General features: G+C 37.5%; 5 protein-coding genes across 5 annotated transcripts; 3 read left to right on the forward strand and 2 right to left on the reverse strand.

Annotated features, from left to right (window-relative positions):
* Positions 1 to 560: 560 nt before the first annotated feature.
* On the reverse strand, positions 561 to 1,040 carry EAF01_002376 (uncharacterized protein; the record flags this gene model as incomplete). Its single annotated transcript, XM_038910628.1, has 2 exons — positions 561 to 883; positions 941 to 1,040. 2 exons carry the CDS (start codon positions 1,038 to 1,040, stop codon positions 561 to 563), a joined length of 423 nt encoding a protein of 140 aa, XP_038773550.1.
* A 1,073-nt stretch (positions 1,041 to 2,113) lies between these two features.
* EAF01_002377 (uncharacterized protein) lies at positions 2,114 to 4,230 on the forward strand (the record flags this gene model as incomplete). Its single annotated transcript, XM_038910629.1, has 5 exons — positions 2,114 to 2,387; positions 2,438 to 2,505; positions 2,556 to 3,152; positions 3,210 to 4,071; positions 4,124 to 4,230. 5 exons carry the CDS (start codon positions 2,114 to 2,116, stop codon positions 4,228 to 4,230), a joined length of 1,908 nt encoding a protein of 635 aa, XP_038773551.1.
* A 538-nt stretch (positions 4,231 to 4,768) lies between these two features.
* EAF01_002378 (uncharacterized protein) lies at positions 4,769 to 5,870 on the forward strand (the record flags this gene model as incomplete). Its single annotated transcript, XM_038910630.1, has 3 exons — positions 4,769 to 4,892; positions 4,967 to 5,153; positions 5,321 to 5,870. The coding sequence occupies 3 exons, from the start codon at positions 4,769 to 4,771 to the stop codon at positions 5,868 to 5,870; spliced, it is 861 nt and encodes a 286-aa protein (XP_038773552.1).
* A 967-nt stretch (positions 5,871 to 6,837) lies between these two features.
* Positions 6,838 to 8,289, forward strand: EAF01_002379 (uncharacterized protein; the record flags this gene model as incomplete). The annotated part of the gene is made up of 1 exon (XM_038910631.1): positions 6,838 to 8,289. The coding sequence occupies one exon, from the start codon at positions 6,838 to 6,840 to the stop codon at positions 8,287 to 8,289; it is 1,452 nt and encodes a 483-aa protein (XP_038773553.1).
* A 6,910-nt stretch (positions 8,290 to 15,199) lies between these two features.
* On the reverse strand, positions 15,200 to 15,696 carry EAF01_002380 (uncharacterized protein; the record flags this gene model as incomplete). Its single annotated transcript, XM_038910632.1, has 2 exons — positions 15,200 to 15,409; positions 15,691 to 15,696. The coding sequence occupies 2 exons, from the start codon at positions 15,694 to 15,696 to the stop codon at positions 15,200 to 15,202; spliced, it is 216 nt and encodes a 71-aa protein (XP_038773554.1).
* Positions 15,697 to 15,709: the final 13 nt, after the last annotated feature.

Genomic DNA, 15,709 nt, shown 5'->3' on the forward strand with positions numbered 1-15,709 from the left:
GCAAAGGCTACCAAAGAGCTAGATTGCAAATGCATTGCCGGTATCACTTCATCAGAAGTAGAGGACAAATTGGGTTGGATAAGCAAATAACACAATGGGATCTGGGTTGAAAAAGACGTGACTAATAAGCGTTAATCAATCGCAGTGATAATTGACGAATAGAACACCGAGATTGCAACCTTCCGTATCCTATGAAAACATTACATATCGTGTTCGTTTACTATACAATGAAAATTCATAATCAAAGATTTCTTGAGATCGGACTGCATACCAAGCTGGTTCTCCACAAAGAAAAACTAATTGAAACTCATTCAGATTGTTAAACTTTCACACATCTTTGATTGGTTTTTGCGCTGCTGCTTCGATCTTCATCTGGCTTTCGGGCTGCACACCTTGTACTGGCTCCTCTTCCCCTGTTCGCCAGACCCAACTCTCACAACATTCACAACAGCATCCCTCCCCTTTCCTTCGAGAATCAACTCCATTTTCGTTTCCATCTTCTAGCCTCTAGGATTGACACGACCATTAACATGGATCGGTTGGCATACAAGCCCCAATGACTAGCCATCTACACTTGGATTAGCCCTAGAAACATATTGGAAAAGCGATCTGTAAAGCGGGTAGCTGTGCTCCGTAGGCGAGGAGAGGCTAGGGTCAAGACAGCCTGGCTTAGCATACATCAACGTCCATAATTTCGGTAGTTCTGGTGGACATGTAGGTGGAGTGACGATGCGCAAAGCAGAGGAGAATCTGTGGGTTTCTGAGGTGGATGAGAGACAGGTTGAGAGTGGAATTTGGAAGATTTGTGGATGGAATGTTTGACTTAGTGCAAGAGTTGCGTTTTGTGGAATGGCAGATATTTGATGTGCTTCGGGGAGTTTCACTTTTGTGAGGAGCGATCATTCAAATGGCCATTGTTGGTGGGGACATACTGGCAAACCAACAGTTGGTACTGATTCTCTTAGAAGTCTTGGGCTTTCGACGGATTTGATTTCGCTACTCTCATACCCACGGTCCAAATATCTGAACAAGGCCAGCATGGATCAAACATGGCGAAATAGTTCAATACCCTAGTCCTGTTGAGTATTGTTCTTCCAACGATTTTCTGGCTGTGGACAAAGATACTGGCTTGGTCAACTGGAAATAAAGCCGGATGCTCTTCTCCGACCTATTTTACTACAACCAGGCGACCAGATCGAGTTAATATATGGCTGTATGCATAAAGACAAATATATCTGGGGTGATGATGTATTCGAATTCAATCCGGAGAGGATGGTTCGACTTAAACACAGTAGGAAATTTATTCCATTTTCTGGAGGGCGTCGTACATGCCCGGCCCAGCAAAACGCATACACTGATATGGGATACTTTTTGGTCAGGATAGTACAAGAGTTCAAAACTATTCAAAACCGGGATGATTGCTTAGAGAATGTCGAGAAGTGTGTGATGACCAAATCCAGTCGAAATGGAGTCAAAGTTGCATTCTCAGTCAAGTAGGGGTCCTTGGTCATCGGTAATCTATAACAGCCTGTACTCACTGGCTGTCTATAAACTATGATCGGTATGCTGGAGATGGTGGTCAATCGAGCACAACTTGGGAAGCAAATATCAACGTCAAGAATGTTAATGCTGTCTGAAGAACTGCACTTTGATGCGACTATTGAATTGTGCTTATTAAGCTGGATTTACACTCACGTGACTATACCGTGGCCTCAATGTTTGAAATTCAGGGTTGCCGATACGCTAGAGAAACGCGCTGCTTTACCTAGATAAGCACCGACCTTCCGTGATCCGTGATGGGATGGGATCACTAGAGGGGCCGAGCAACGCCAAAAATATCAAAATAATACTTGGTAGGTAGAAACTAAAATAAGAATTCTATATCTGGCTGAATCCATCAGGAACCCCCCACAGTTTGAATTGAACCCCTAATCAGGATTGTTAGAATTCATGTTATGAATTGTTGATATATTCTCAGTCTCTCTTTACTTTCTTGCATAAAATTCTAACTTCTATTCACTCACTCACTCACTCACTCATATAGTCCACACGCCTTTCCTATACCTCGTTCTTTGCCGCTTCAGAACTCTCGATTCCATGATATGATCGAGCAATGAGTATTTTCTCATATGTGCGGAGCCTTTATGCTCTAGATACCATCGATACACGCTTCACGAATTCTTCTTCGACTCCATATGAGATTGATCCTGCTGCTGCAAAGTCAAAACGAGATGACTCGAAACCGGGCGAAGGGGTACGAACAGACAGTAATGGCAGACCAATTGCTCAACCGTCGAGATGGAATACCACAGAGTTTTATTTCTATTATTTCATCTTCTTGACGGTTGTGCCATACATGTTCTGGATCGCCTATGATGTGTCTAGACGTTAGTATATGAATTGGCTCTATGGCAAAGATAATCTAACCAGTGTCCAGCTTCCGATCCTAATTATCATAAATACAAGCACCTCCTTTCTGATGGATGGATTCCTGGGCGCAAGATTGTATGGGCTACTTGAAGAAGATTGCTATGGTAAATGCTAATTCAATGTAGGATATTTCGGATGCACAATATTATAACTTTCGAACTAATGTACCATATCTTGCGATTCTTGTCGTTTTCCATCCTCTCCTTCGACGAATATATGACTTTCTCAGACCCATCTCTGCTCGAGTAGGATCGCCAAAACTAAACGGCAATAACACATATATATCTGTGGCGGAAGGCAATGCGAGACTTCAACAACGTACCGGATTCGACTTCATTTTTGCTTTCATATACCTCCTCGCTTTGCATGGATTTTCCGCTTTCAAAGTCATTGCGATAGTCTATACAAACTACTGTCTGGCTACTCGACTTCCTCGAAAGTTTGTGCCTGTAGCAACATGGGTTTTCAATATCGGTATATTGTTTGCCAACGAGCTCTCAGATGGGTACAGATATACATCAATAGCACAATATGTGTTTCCCAAGAATGAAGCCGGTTTCCAAGAAGGGGCTATGTTGCACAGCTGGGCAGAGTGGATGGATAGTTATTCGGGCATCATTCCACGATGGGAGATCCTGTTTAATCTTACTGTCTTGAGATTGATCAGTTTCAATCTGGATTATTACTGGAGTTTAGAGAAAGGAGCTGGAAGTGCATTAGAGGTAGGTCATCATCAAAATGCCGTCCGTATGCTCTCATCTAATACTAATGCGCAAAAGAAGAAGCAACTTGACCCTGCCAATCTTTCCGAAAGAGATCGCGTTTCGATGCCTGCGCCGGATAAGGACTACAATTATCGAAACTACTTCGCATATGCGATTTATGCACCTTTGTATCTAGCAGGACCAATCTTCACATTTAATGATTACGTTTCTCAGTCGAAATATCGCCCTGCTAGCATAGACAGTAAACGTACCTTTAAGTATGGTATTCGTTTCCTGCTTTGTTTGTTGGCAATCGAACTTCTCCTACATTTCGATTATTGTGTGGCTATCTCCAAAGGCAATCCCAACTGGTCTGATTACACCCCAGCCCAACTGAGTTTACTCTCATACTTCAATCTCCATGTATTATGGTTGAAGCTTCTTTTGCCTTGGAGATTCTTCAGACTTTGGTCTCTCATTGATGGAATTGACCCGCCGGAAAATATGCTTCGCTGTCTTTCCGATAACCCATCTACCGTTCAATTCTGGCGAAGCTGGCATCGCAGCTACAACCGCTGGATCATCCGCTACATCTACATCCCTCTAGGAGGTTCTTCATCACGAAATTGGAAAGCACAAGTCCGATCAATTGTCAATTATCTCGTCGTTTTCACATTTGTAGCCTTATGGCATGATATAAGTCTTAACCTGTTGGTGTGGGGCTGGCTCATAGTTTTCTTCATGTTACCGGAAGTTATTGCTGGCATGCTCTTCCCAAGAAAGAAGTGGCTCAATGATCTTACATATTACAGAGTCATTTGCGGTATTGGTGCAGTGGCGAATTTGATGTTCATGATGATAGCAAACTTGGTTGGGTTTGCTGTCGGCGTTGATGGATTGAAGAGCATCATTTCTGGCATTTTTAGGGACTTCTCAGGTATGTTCCACTCAAGTATTGACAAGGGGCATTTAACTAATCCACACAATAGGAATCGTTTTTCTGATTACGGCTTGGGGGGCACTTTTCGTTGGGTGTCAGGTGATGTTTGAAGTAAGGGAGAGTGAACACAGAAAGGGAATTTTCCTACGATGTTAGAATTACCATCAAGGCCAATGTCAAAATTGCAGTTTTTTTTCTTTTTTATACTTGAGCTTCTTTTATATCCTTAGCCTCCTGTTGATGCTTTGATTCACTTAGAGGTGACTCGCGTAGTTCGAAATTATTCCCCCCGAAATTCAATCTTTACCAGACGGTGAATAATCTTATATCCCTTAGAAGCATCACACTTTCTCTAGTCAACATTAAGTTTGACTCTCTTCTCATGTATCTCATACAATCGCTAACAGTAACTGGCACTTTCAATGATTGATATCGTTTTCCTATACACAATCCAACAGGAGAAGATTTCCGGCTAAATCCATCAACTCCATGGAGTTACGATGTCACAAGAAATGTAACATACTCAACAAATGATATATCCGTGGACTAGAGCTGGGTGTCTGGATGTATCTCTTCCCATTTAAAGTCTCAATACCTCTTTAATTTTGAATACTCATCTTAGTATTTCCACTCTACTTCGTATCATACAAACCACCCATTCATAAAACCCCTCACATCATACCACCACATCAAGATGTCCACCACCATTCCCGAAACCATGCGTGCCATCATGCTCAGCAACCTCGGTCCTCCCTCCTCTCTCAAAATCGAAACAATTCCCACTCCTAACCCCCCAACCTGGCCAAGTACTGATAAGAGTTCGCGCATTCGCTCTTAATCGCTCGGGCAAGACTGCGTCACTCGCCTATCCGCGACGTCCCTCTCCCTAGAGTTTTGGGTATTGAATGTGTTGGTACTGTCGCTGCTGTTCTAGAGGAGGAGGAGGATGGTGGTAAAGGGAAAGATGGATTGAAGGTTGGTGATAAAGTAGCTACGTTTAGGGTGGAATGGGTCGCGATTTTGATGGTGGATATGCGGAGTTTTGTGTTGTACCCAGGGCACAAGTTGCGAGGATTGGTGTTGAAAAGGGGTTGGAGGAGTTGGGATGGGATGTTTGGGGTGCGTTACCGGAGATGATTCAGACTTCTGTGAGTAGTCTCTTTCTATGTGATCTACTATTCGTCTCCTTATTTATACACTCATACATCTATGGTACCTTTTAATGATACTAACCACACCCCAACAGTGGGGCTCCCTCTTCTCCTCCCTCGAACTCAAGAAAGACAATCCTCTCCTCATCCGCGGCGGAACCTCCTCAATCGGTCTCGCCGCCGCAGCACTGGCATCCCACCTCCACCACTCGCCAACCATCTCGCACCCCACTCCTTCTCGACACAGGTGCACATCACGTTCTCATCGATCTACCATCCGGTCTCCCATCTCCCACCACCAATATCCGTTTCGATACAATCCTCGAACTAGTAGGACCCACCACCCTGGATGATTCGTTCCAGCTGTTGAGAACTGGAGGTGTATTGTGTCAAGCGGGTATTTGTGGTGGTAAATGGATTTTGGAAAATTGGAGTCCTTTTGCGATGGAAGCGGAATATTTCACATCATATGCGAGTAGTGTGGAGAGATTCTTGGAGACGAGTTTGGACAGTGTGGCGGGATTGGTTAGGGGAGGGAAAATTAGGATTCCGATTAGAGTTTTTGAGGGGTTGGGGGAGATTGTGGAGGCGCGTAGGGTTATGGAGGTGGAGGGGGCGGCGGGGAAGATTGTAGTAGTTGTTTAGGGATTAGGGCAGAGATTATTGCTGAATATATTGATGATTGATTGAAATTCTGACACATACGACCATAAACTGAAGAGAATTGGGCATCCCGTCCGCTCTGCCATACACAAGCTTCAGATCGGTGGATTAGTAGTTGGGTGGGTGACCACCAGCGAATCCCCACTGTTGTATGTTTTCTTTTTGCTGTCTGCAGCGTTGAATCTTTTTGGAGTCGTTAAGATGTCCTTGGCTGTGAAGCTGAAAACACACGATGAATTGATCTCCTCCTTGATTCCATCCACATCCGTTCAATTTTGTCCCTAACCTTTCTCTCACTTTGAGCCATTCGTTTTTGGTATTTTCCAATTGAATTCGGACACAATTCCCCTTCGCATTAGACTTTCATCTCGTCACTCACTCACTCACTCACTCACGATTCCCGTTCTTCCTTCATTGCGGTCCTGTTGTCATGAGGTTTTGAACTGTTCATTCGACGTTCATCGTCAAAGCTCTGTTTCAGCAAAGCCCTCATCAGTTTAGTCCAATCCAGTCCAGTCCAAGTTCTATCTAATTCTGCCTCTCTTCCTTCAAGAATAGGAGATTGAACTTCTTTCCGTTGTTTCGAACGAAGATATATCTTCTGTTACTATTCCCAACAAGCGTTTGGCATACCATTGCTTCCATATTGTCCTCCATCGTTCCCTCACATAGCATCATCTCGCACGTGACCAAACATACACGTGACCAATCCTCTACGTCACCATTCAATCCCTTCGTCCTAGCTTTTCGGGGGCGACGAATTAAGGAGTTGTTTTGCCAAGATTCGAAATATTGATTTTGACTTTTATGATGACTGCTTGGTTTAGTTTTGTTTTCCATGTTCCGATAAAGTTTGATATTTGACCATTGTTATATGATCAAGTCGCCGTGCTAATCCTGTCTTTACATCCATAGAACTGTCACATCAATTGTGAAGTTGCACCCCAAGATGTGGGATCAATTGGAACCAACTGCTCCCCATATAACATATTTTGTCCTTCCACTTTTTCTCATCACTTATGCCCTCTTCTCAAATTTTATCCGCAACCATCTTCATCTCTCAGAACCTCCTCTCGCTATTCTCTTTGGTATCATCCTTGGTCCATATGTTCTCAAAGTACTTACCCCAGAAGAATGGGGCTTTGACGATGGAATCATGCAGGAAATCACTCGTGTGATTGTAGGCATTCAATGTTTTGCTGTAGGATTAGAACTTCCCAAACATTATTTCAAAAGACATTGGAAATCTGTTCTCTATCTCCTAGGTCCAGTTATGTCATATTCCTGGGCCATCACTTCATTATTCGCCTACTTCATTTTTCAAACCACCGTACCCACCGCTTTGATAATAGGAGCTTGCCTCTCACCAACCGATCCCATTCTCGCTGCATCCGTCCTTTCACAGTCTCGATTCGCCGAAAGAGTTCCTCCACGTATTCGTCATCTTCTTGCAGCCGAGTCGGCTTGCAATGATGGAGTCTCTTTTCCATTTCTTTTCATCGGTCTTGTGATCTTCACTACTCATGGAGGTCCTGGGGGAGCTATCAAAGAATGGGTACTAATCACACTGCTCTGGCAATGTCTACTCGGCATCGTAGCAGGTCTCATACTTGGAAACATAGCCAATCGACTTCTTCGATTCTCAGATACTCACGAATACATATCCAGACCTTGTTTTGTGGTATTCTACCTTCTCCTTGCCATGCTTTCTATTGGCATCGGATCTCTCCTGGGTTCAGATGATTTTCTAGTCGCTTTCGGTGCTGGAGTCGGTTTCGCCCATGATGGATGGTTCTCCAAAAAGACCAAGACTGTGGCTTTTCCAGTCATCGTGGATCATCTACTCAATTCTACTATGTTTGCATACTTTGGCTCCATTATTCCGTGGAATCAATTCCAGCCAACAACCATTACACCACATATCAAACCTTGGACTCTCATCCTTTTCCTCATTCTTGTTCTTCTCTTCCGCAGAATCCCAATCCTTCTCTTAACCAAACCCTTCATTCCAGATATTTGCACTTATCGCGAAGCACTCTTTGCAGGACACTTTGGTCCCATGGGTGTAGGCGCTTTATTCCTTGCTATAGAAGCAAGGGCACAACTCGAAACTGGTACATCACTACCTCTTCCTGAGCCAATATTCCCCAACGAGCCAGGCCCCGTCAGCGAAGAAACAAAGGCAATTTGGATCATTTGGCCGGTCATATGTTTTGTAGTGTTTGGAAGTACAATGATACATGGATTGAGCGTGATAGGAATTAGTTTAGGAGGTTACTTTTTGAGAAAAGAGGGAGAAAGGGCACCATTATTGGGGGAAACGCGGGGATTAAGTGGGATGGTTCATGAAGGGGGTGGAGGTGAGAGTGAACCGGAAGTTAGTGGGAGTGAAGCTGAATAGTGTGTCTGAGTTTTGAGAATGTCTTTTTGAGGGCATCTTCTACTTGCTTGATGTTTTTTAAGTACACCATGCATGTACACTCTTTGATGCGTATTCTAGAGATAAATCAACTATTCCCTCGTATCAGAATCAAACTAAGCAAGAAAATTTGATATATTCATTCACGTTCCGTTGTTTGCACTTCTTTCTTCCTCTTTTGGTTTTTCGTTATTCGTTATGTTCATTTACCAGTTGTCAATTCTGCCGTTCTATTCAATCACACCATTACCCCATCACACCACAGCATAATCTCAACACCCCATCTTCTAACTAGGCATTTTTTATAAAATTCCCTACGCAATACGTATAAGTTAGTCAGAAGCAGATATCATCTCGTAATAAGAATTTAGACCCCAGCTTATCGCACACTAAACAAAAACACACTAAAAATTCTTATTTCTTTAACTTTTAAATTATATATTAATTTAATTAATTTATAACGTGGTTTAACACCGAGTGCACCATATCACCGAGTGCACCACTTTTACCTCAATTTACATTCTTCAACTTCAATATGCGATTTATTAATCATTTATTATACAATCAAATAGAAAAGAAGCTCAAATACTTTTAGTTATTGAAACTATTCAAAAAGATAAGAAACTTAGTATTCGAAAGGCTGCCAAACTATATAATATAATGTATACAATACTTCTCTACAGAATGAATGGTTTACTCCCTTGTATAGAAATTCGAGTAAATAATCATAAAATGATTGATTTAGAAAAGGAGGTACTTATTCAGTATATAATTGATATAAATGATAAAGGATTCTCATCTAAATTAAATGGTATAAAAGGTATAACAAATTATATTCTTTAATTGTAAGGAGTAAAGAAGGTTGGAAAGCTTTGGGTTCATTGATTTATAAAGCGTTATACAAGATTAAAAATATGTTTTAATTGTGTTTATAACTTTCAAAAAGCTTTTTGTGAAGATCCTAAGCTTATTGAAGATTGGTTTCATATAATTTCGAATATATGGACGAAATATGATATTCTTGATTACGATTTCCACAACTTTAATAAAACCGGCTTTATAATAAGCATGATATACCCCAAAATAGTTGTAACTAATGCTAAACGAAATGATAAAAGAAAAGTAATACAATCAGGTAATTGAGAATGGGTAATAGTAATCATATATAGTAATAATAAGAAGGATACTATACCTCCATTTCTAATAGTTCAAGGACAGATGTATCTTTCCAATTGATATACCGAAACCGATTTTCCTGTGGATTGGGCTATTAAACCTATATCTAATGAATGGACGAACAATAAGATAGAATTAGAATGGCTGAAATACTTCAATAAATATACAAGAAATCGAACTAAGGGTAAATATAGAATGCTAATGCTGGATGGGTATGAGAACTATAAATCAATACTATTCCAGAACTATTACAAAAAGAATGATATTAAATGTATATATTTATTATTGTATTCAAGTTATTTAACTCAATCTTTTGATATTAGATGTTTTAGTATCTTAAAACGAGAATATAATACTCAAATTAAGAGATTTATAAAAGCATATATTCATCATATCTCAAAGATCGAATTCTTTATAGCTTTTAAAGCTGTATATTAATGATCAATCACAAATCAGAATATAAGAACTGGATTTCAAAGAGTAGAATTAATTCCATTTAATTCTAAAGCAGTACTTTCTAAGTTGAATATTCGAATCCATATACTTACTCCCCCTCCTTTTAATTTAGATCTTTAAATCTTTCAAATACTTCAGAATCCTATAGAAGCTTTTTTTCAATTAATATTAATTAAATCTCGAATAACTCATTATCAATTAAGTTCTCCTATACCTATATTCGAAACTATATTAGCTCTAGTTAAAGGTACAGAGAGATTAGCTCATAAGAATACACTTTTGAATGTAGAGATTTGTATACTTTGGAAAGCAAATAAGGCATTAAGTAAATATTAATATATAAAAAAAACTCAATTATATTAAAGAAAAATGTTCATTAAATAAAAGACTTTTAATATATTATCTCAGCAAGAAGTTGATATTTAGATTCAATACAATGAGTATCAAAACAAAGGCAATCCTAATAGGGAAGCATTTTCTAATAAATGCTATAATAAGTGTGGAAAATCAGATTATAATTCAAGAACTTATCAAAATAATATAATAGATCCTAGATTATTAGATTCTTAATAGTTTCAATTAATTAATTCAATTGTTGTTGAAAAATATAAATTAGAAAGTGTAAATTGAGGTAAAAGTGATGCATTCGGTGATATGGTGCACTCGGTGTTAAACCACGTTAAATTAAGTTTATAAAAATAATATATAGGATTGAAAATTATTAAAATGATTCAAAAAAACAAATGAAATATTTTTAATTATTTTCAATAAAGTTATAGATTCTTAAAATTGAAAGTATTAAAAAACTTAAAAAAAAGTGATTTTTTTATATAGGAAAAGTATTATATATTATAAATTTTGAAAATTTTCAATTTTGAAAGTCTATAATTTTATTAATTTTTATAATTTTAAGGAACTATTTAGATCGAATATTCTTTATATAGTTATTTTTTATATATATAATTTTCAAATCAATTCTTTAGACAATTAATGAATTATGAAAATAGTTAATTTATATAAAAAAACAGTACTTTTGTAGAGATTTTATCATGAAAAAGGGTGGTGTGTGATAAGCCGGGGCCTTAACTCTTATATTCTAAAAAAAATCGATAATAATATATACCTACCATCTCGAGATTATTCAAGAAATCGGAAAGGGGACAGTCTTTCTCATGATTGTAAATGTGGATGTGGATGTGGATATAGTGTATCGTGATATTAATTGATGCTGGGAATGATGCTGCTGGAAATGATGAAAATGATAATATTATACAATCTCACTCGCTTGTATAGGGGAAGTGTTAATGTCGAGTATATGAATGAGTGTTGTAGGTAGGTATATTAGGTATCTTTGTATATCTTTTTATATCTTGATGTATCTTTCTTTATATGTCTAGGTAGGTGGATAGTTGTAGGTATATGAGCTTGAGATGAATGTAAGAGGAGAGGAGGAAGTTTAGAACTAGGTTTAATAGTTAGTTGTAAAGAAAGAATTCTATAGATAATAATTAGAGGATTAAAGGGAATGAGTAGAATAAATAATAAATAATAAATAATAAATAATAAATAATAAATAATAAATAATAAATAATAAATAATAAATAATAAATAATAAATAATAAATAATAAATAATAAATAATAAATAATAAATAATAAATAATAAATAATAAATAATAAATAATAAATAATAAATAATAAATAATAAATAATAATAATAAATAATAAATAATAAATAATAATGAATAAATAATAAATAATAAATAATAATGAATAAATAATAAATAATAAATAATAAATAATAATGAATAAATAATAAATAATAAATAATAAACTTTTAAGCCTCCTACTTCTTCACTAAAGCTTTATATAAAATAATAATAAAAATTTAAAATCGAGTTAAAAAGAACTTAAATATATATAAAAAAGCTAATTTATTTTTAATATTTTTATTTTCACTATATAAAAAAGTACTACAAATTAGAAATTATTAATTTTTTAATTTCAAATAAAAATAAATTATAGATTTTTTTTAATACAAAATAATATTAATTATTTATCTTGAAATTTTAAAAATAAAATTCTTTAGACCGAAAAAGTTATTAAATTCTTTAATTTATAAAAAAAAATACTATTTTTGTAGGGATCTTATTATAAAACTTATGGGGTGCGATAAAGAGGTTCCAGAACTGTTGGAGAACGCGACTAGGGGCGTGACATTACATGTCACGCTTTATCCCACATAGACACTCCGTGCGTAAGTGGGGTGGTTACACGTATAGATAGCAAGTCCCTCTTCGTACAAAGAGGGCAGACAGCATTACAATACCTTTTTACCCCTATACGCTTTGTGTATACACCTTACCAAGTCTGCCCAACAAGAACTCTTATATATGCAGGCATATATCGTGAGCAAGGAAAAAGGAAAGGGTAGTTATCAATTCCGGTGACATGCGAATAACGTCAATAACCTTAGTGAAAGTAGCCACATGAAACGATTTCCCACGGGGACGCAACAATTCACCATTCTTCAAAAGTGGGAAGTGTTCACCGAGGCCGGGAAACTGGTGAATTGAAACTTGATGATCTGATTCTGATTTTATCACGCTCGAAGCAGGTCGAGCAGATATTCTCTACTCCTCGAACTAACTCTCTAGTCTTTCATTCGTTTAATCTATGAAATGCAATTGCGGGAAAGAAAGTAAAGTTTCGCATTTCAGAGTTGAGATCACTGAGATGTTCTCCAGTCTAATGAGGGAAATAAGTTCTGCAATCACTTGTCGAGATAAAATCTGGTGAGGAGTCATTATGGTAAGTCACTGTAAGTTCATTCTAACCGATTGTATAGGTTGGGCTTCTAGTACAGGTCCCAGAGAAATCACGCTCGAGTCACGTTGCAGATTTGTATTAAAGGAGATGCATATTTATTGAGATTTTATAATATATCTCCACCTATGTTCAACAACAAGAGACTCTCTTAACTCTTATCTCTTCTCTACAACAAAAATAAGAAACTATTTTATCCTTGTTTATTTCTTTATCAAAAATTTAAATCATTTTATTTTTGGTTTTCTATTTTATACTATATAATATATAATTTCCAATTTTTATTAATTCTAATAATTAAAATTATATAATAGAATAATTTAATATACTATTTATAGATTTTATCAATACTTTTTCAGATAATCTAAAAAAAAACCTTGAATGTTTTTCTTTATTTTCACATAAATGTTTTTAGATTATCTAAAAAATCTTGAGTTTGCCTATTATTTTATCTTAGATAAATATTCTTAGAAAATCTAGAGAAGATAATTTATAGAAAAGTTTAGAATAATATTAATTTATTAAATGCTTTACTATTATGAGAAGAAAACTTTTATTTGTGTTTTTGAGAAGATCTAGAAATAATTATTTTCAGAAAATCTAAAAAGTATTATTAAAATCTATCATTAGTATATTCTAATATTCTGTTATATTATTTTAATTGTTAGAATTAATGTAGATTGGAAATTATATACTCTATAATATAGAATAGCAAAACAAAAGTTAAATAATTTGAATCCTAAGAAAATAAATGAGAATAAAATAGCTTCTTACCTTTTATCATAAAAAAGAGATAAGGGTTAAGAGAGTCTTTAGTCGTCGGATATAGGTGATAGTCTTATTCTATAGAGGTATTTGTGAAAATTGAAGGGGAGCGCATAGTTTGATAATTGTGTCACAGAGAGGTATATAGAGAACGGAGATGATGAATGTCCGTATAATTGAAGACGAGTGGGAAATATAGTAGTAGAGCGAGTGCTAGGCGTGGAAGAAGTAGAATATCTTGATAATGACAGATACCGAATGGATTGTGGATTGTCGTCTCAGATCAGTACCACTAATTTGTCCCGAGTTTCAATACCAACGCAAGCTTTCTGTATGTTTCAAGCCCGAGAAATCACTGTCAAGTGCCTATCTCTCCTCGGTGCCACGCACGTTCGGTGAAGTTGGCCAAATGTCGGTATTCAATCAGTCCTTATTAGAGAGCTTTTACATTCAATTAGAACATCACTATGACTTCAAATTCTTACGAGCCTCTTTTCGGATCTATCTGCTCTGCATCTCAAAAAGCGATCATCTCCAATTCACCGTTTCAAGGAGTGAGAAGTCGGGGAAAAATCTTTCTTCTACGTGCGAAGTATATCTGTACTGCATTGCTGCTATCCCAATATATCTTCTAAGTATAAGCGATAATAGATGCGTATTCTATGCATATGTAGCTAAGACGAGACTTATCCAAACTTTTCGAGGTCTGTTGACCATTGGATCACTGCCATACAAGAGTGAATGAAAACCACTTCACCGCAAGAAGACAAGCTCGAATAACTGTACATCTATACTCGGTCAGTCGGCTTAACGGCTTTGATTGCTTGGATCCTTGAGTCTGGAAAGTGGTTCTTCGCATCAGGGGTTAGGGTTACGCTTGGTGTACCTTCGGTACAATGTTGATGTGGCACCCGAGGACCCGAGATGAATTTATGCTTATTCCATACTTGCATAGAGTTGTTGTACAGCACTCTTTTTAAAATTTAAGCTTCGTTAAGCTAAAAGTAATCTCGGGTTAGAAATTACCATTTAGGAAATTCTGGGGGCGGGGTAGGGCAATATAAAATAGTTGGTGCTAAAGGGGAAAGGATAATTGCCGCTAGACACCATTTCGAGACTATGGCTTTTTCAAACTCTATGAGAATCTTAGATATCTGATTGCAATCAATCGCTGGGAATTTGATCGAATAAATCCATCCGATTTATTGCTTTACCTAGGTTTGATGATGAGAGACAAGGTCAAACATCTGGGTATATCTTCCCTAGTCAAGTTAATATTACAATGTGTGGACTTGACCTATCATACCACAGAACTTATACATAAGATCTCAACAACCACCAATTTCCCCCCTAATCGACGCCACCGCACTTGATCCTGCTACCGAAACTAGTTTCTTCACTCACCTCCACCCTTCGTACCAACTTATCGCCTGCTACCCGAAACTCCATTTACCTTAAATTGAACAACAAGAATCCATACAAGCTACAACTCTAGGCTAATTGATGAGCCATATCAGGCGCACCACTCAGCATCATTACTTCAATCATCAATCTATGTTCTGCCATCTGCTCTGCCTTGTTTTGTGCACCCCTGTTGAACCAACCGTTGTAATCTATCAACGCCGTAGCGTGTATCAAGCAGGCGAAAGAGCATAAGCACAATCCCTCGGCCTACTTTCTCCACCGCTTATTGTTGAATATGTTGGGAGCGGCAGTGAGTGTTTCTAGGTTAGGGGTAGTAGTAAGGATGGAAGAGGCTGAGAACTTTGGTGGCTGGATTTCTTGGCTCCAACGGTTCTCTTCATGAAGCTTGAGGAGTTTTGTGCTTGACGACTCCCTCAAGTTGGTGACGAGAATTTGGGTGTTGGATTGAATGGGTATCTGCAGAAGATGTTGTATATCTGTCATGTAGAGGATATGAAACTGAAAAGGATGAACTCACCGACGAGATGATTGTAAGGGGCAATGATAGAATAGTAAAAGATTGTACCGCAGCATATTTTACGCACCCAAGATTTGTATTTTGCTTCTCATTGGATATGATCTGGGGGCTCAAAGCTAGAAAGTGCAAGTGGGAATCTAAATGAGATGAAAATAAGTCGATCACATCATGCGAATGAGCATTTATCGATCCGGTAGTCTCGCTTACTTAGTGAACATACATTCATTTCCAGGGTATAT

Source organism: Botrytis porri, assembly GCF_014898465.1.
Source record: "Botrytis porri strain MUCL 3234 chromosome Unknown BPOR_003, whole genome shotgun sequence".
NCBI lineage: Eukaryota > Fungi > Ascomycota > Leotiomycetes > Helotiales > Sclerotiniaceae > Botrytis > Botrytis porri.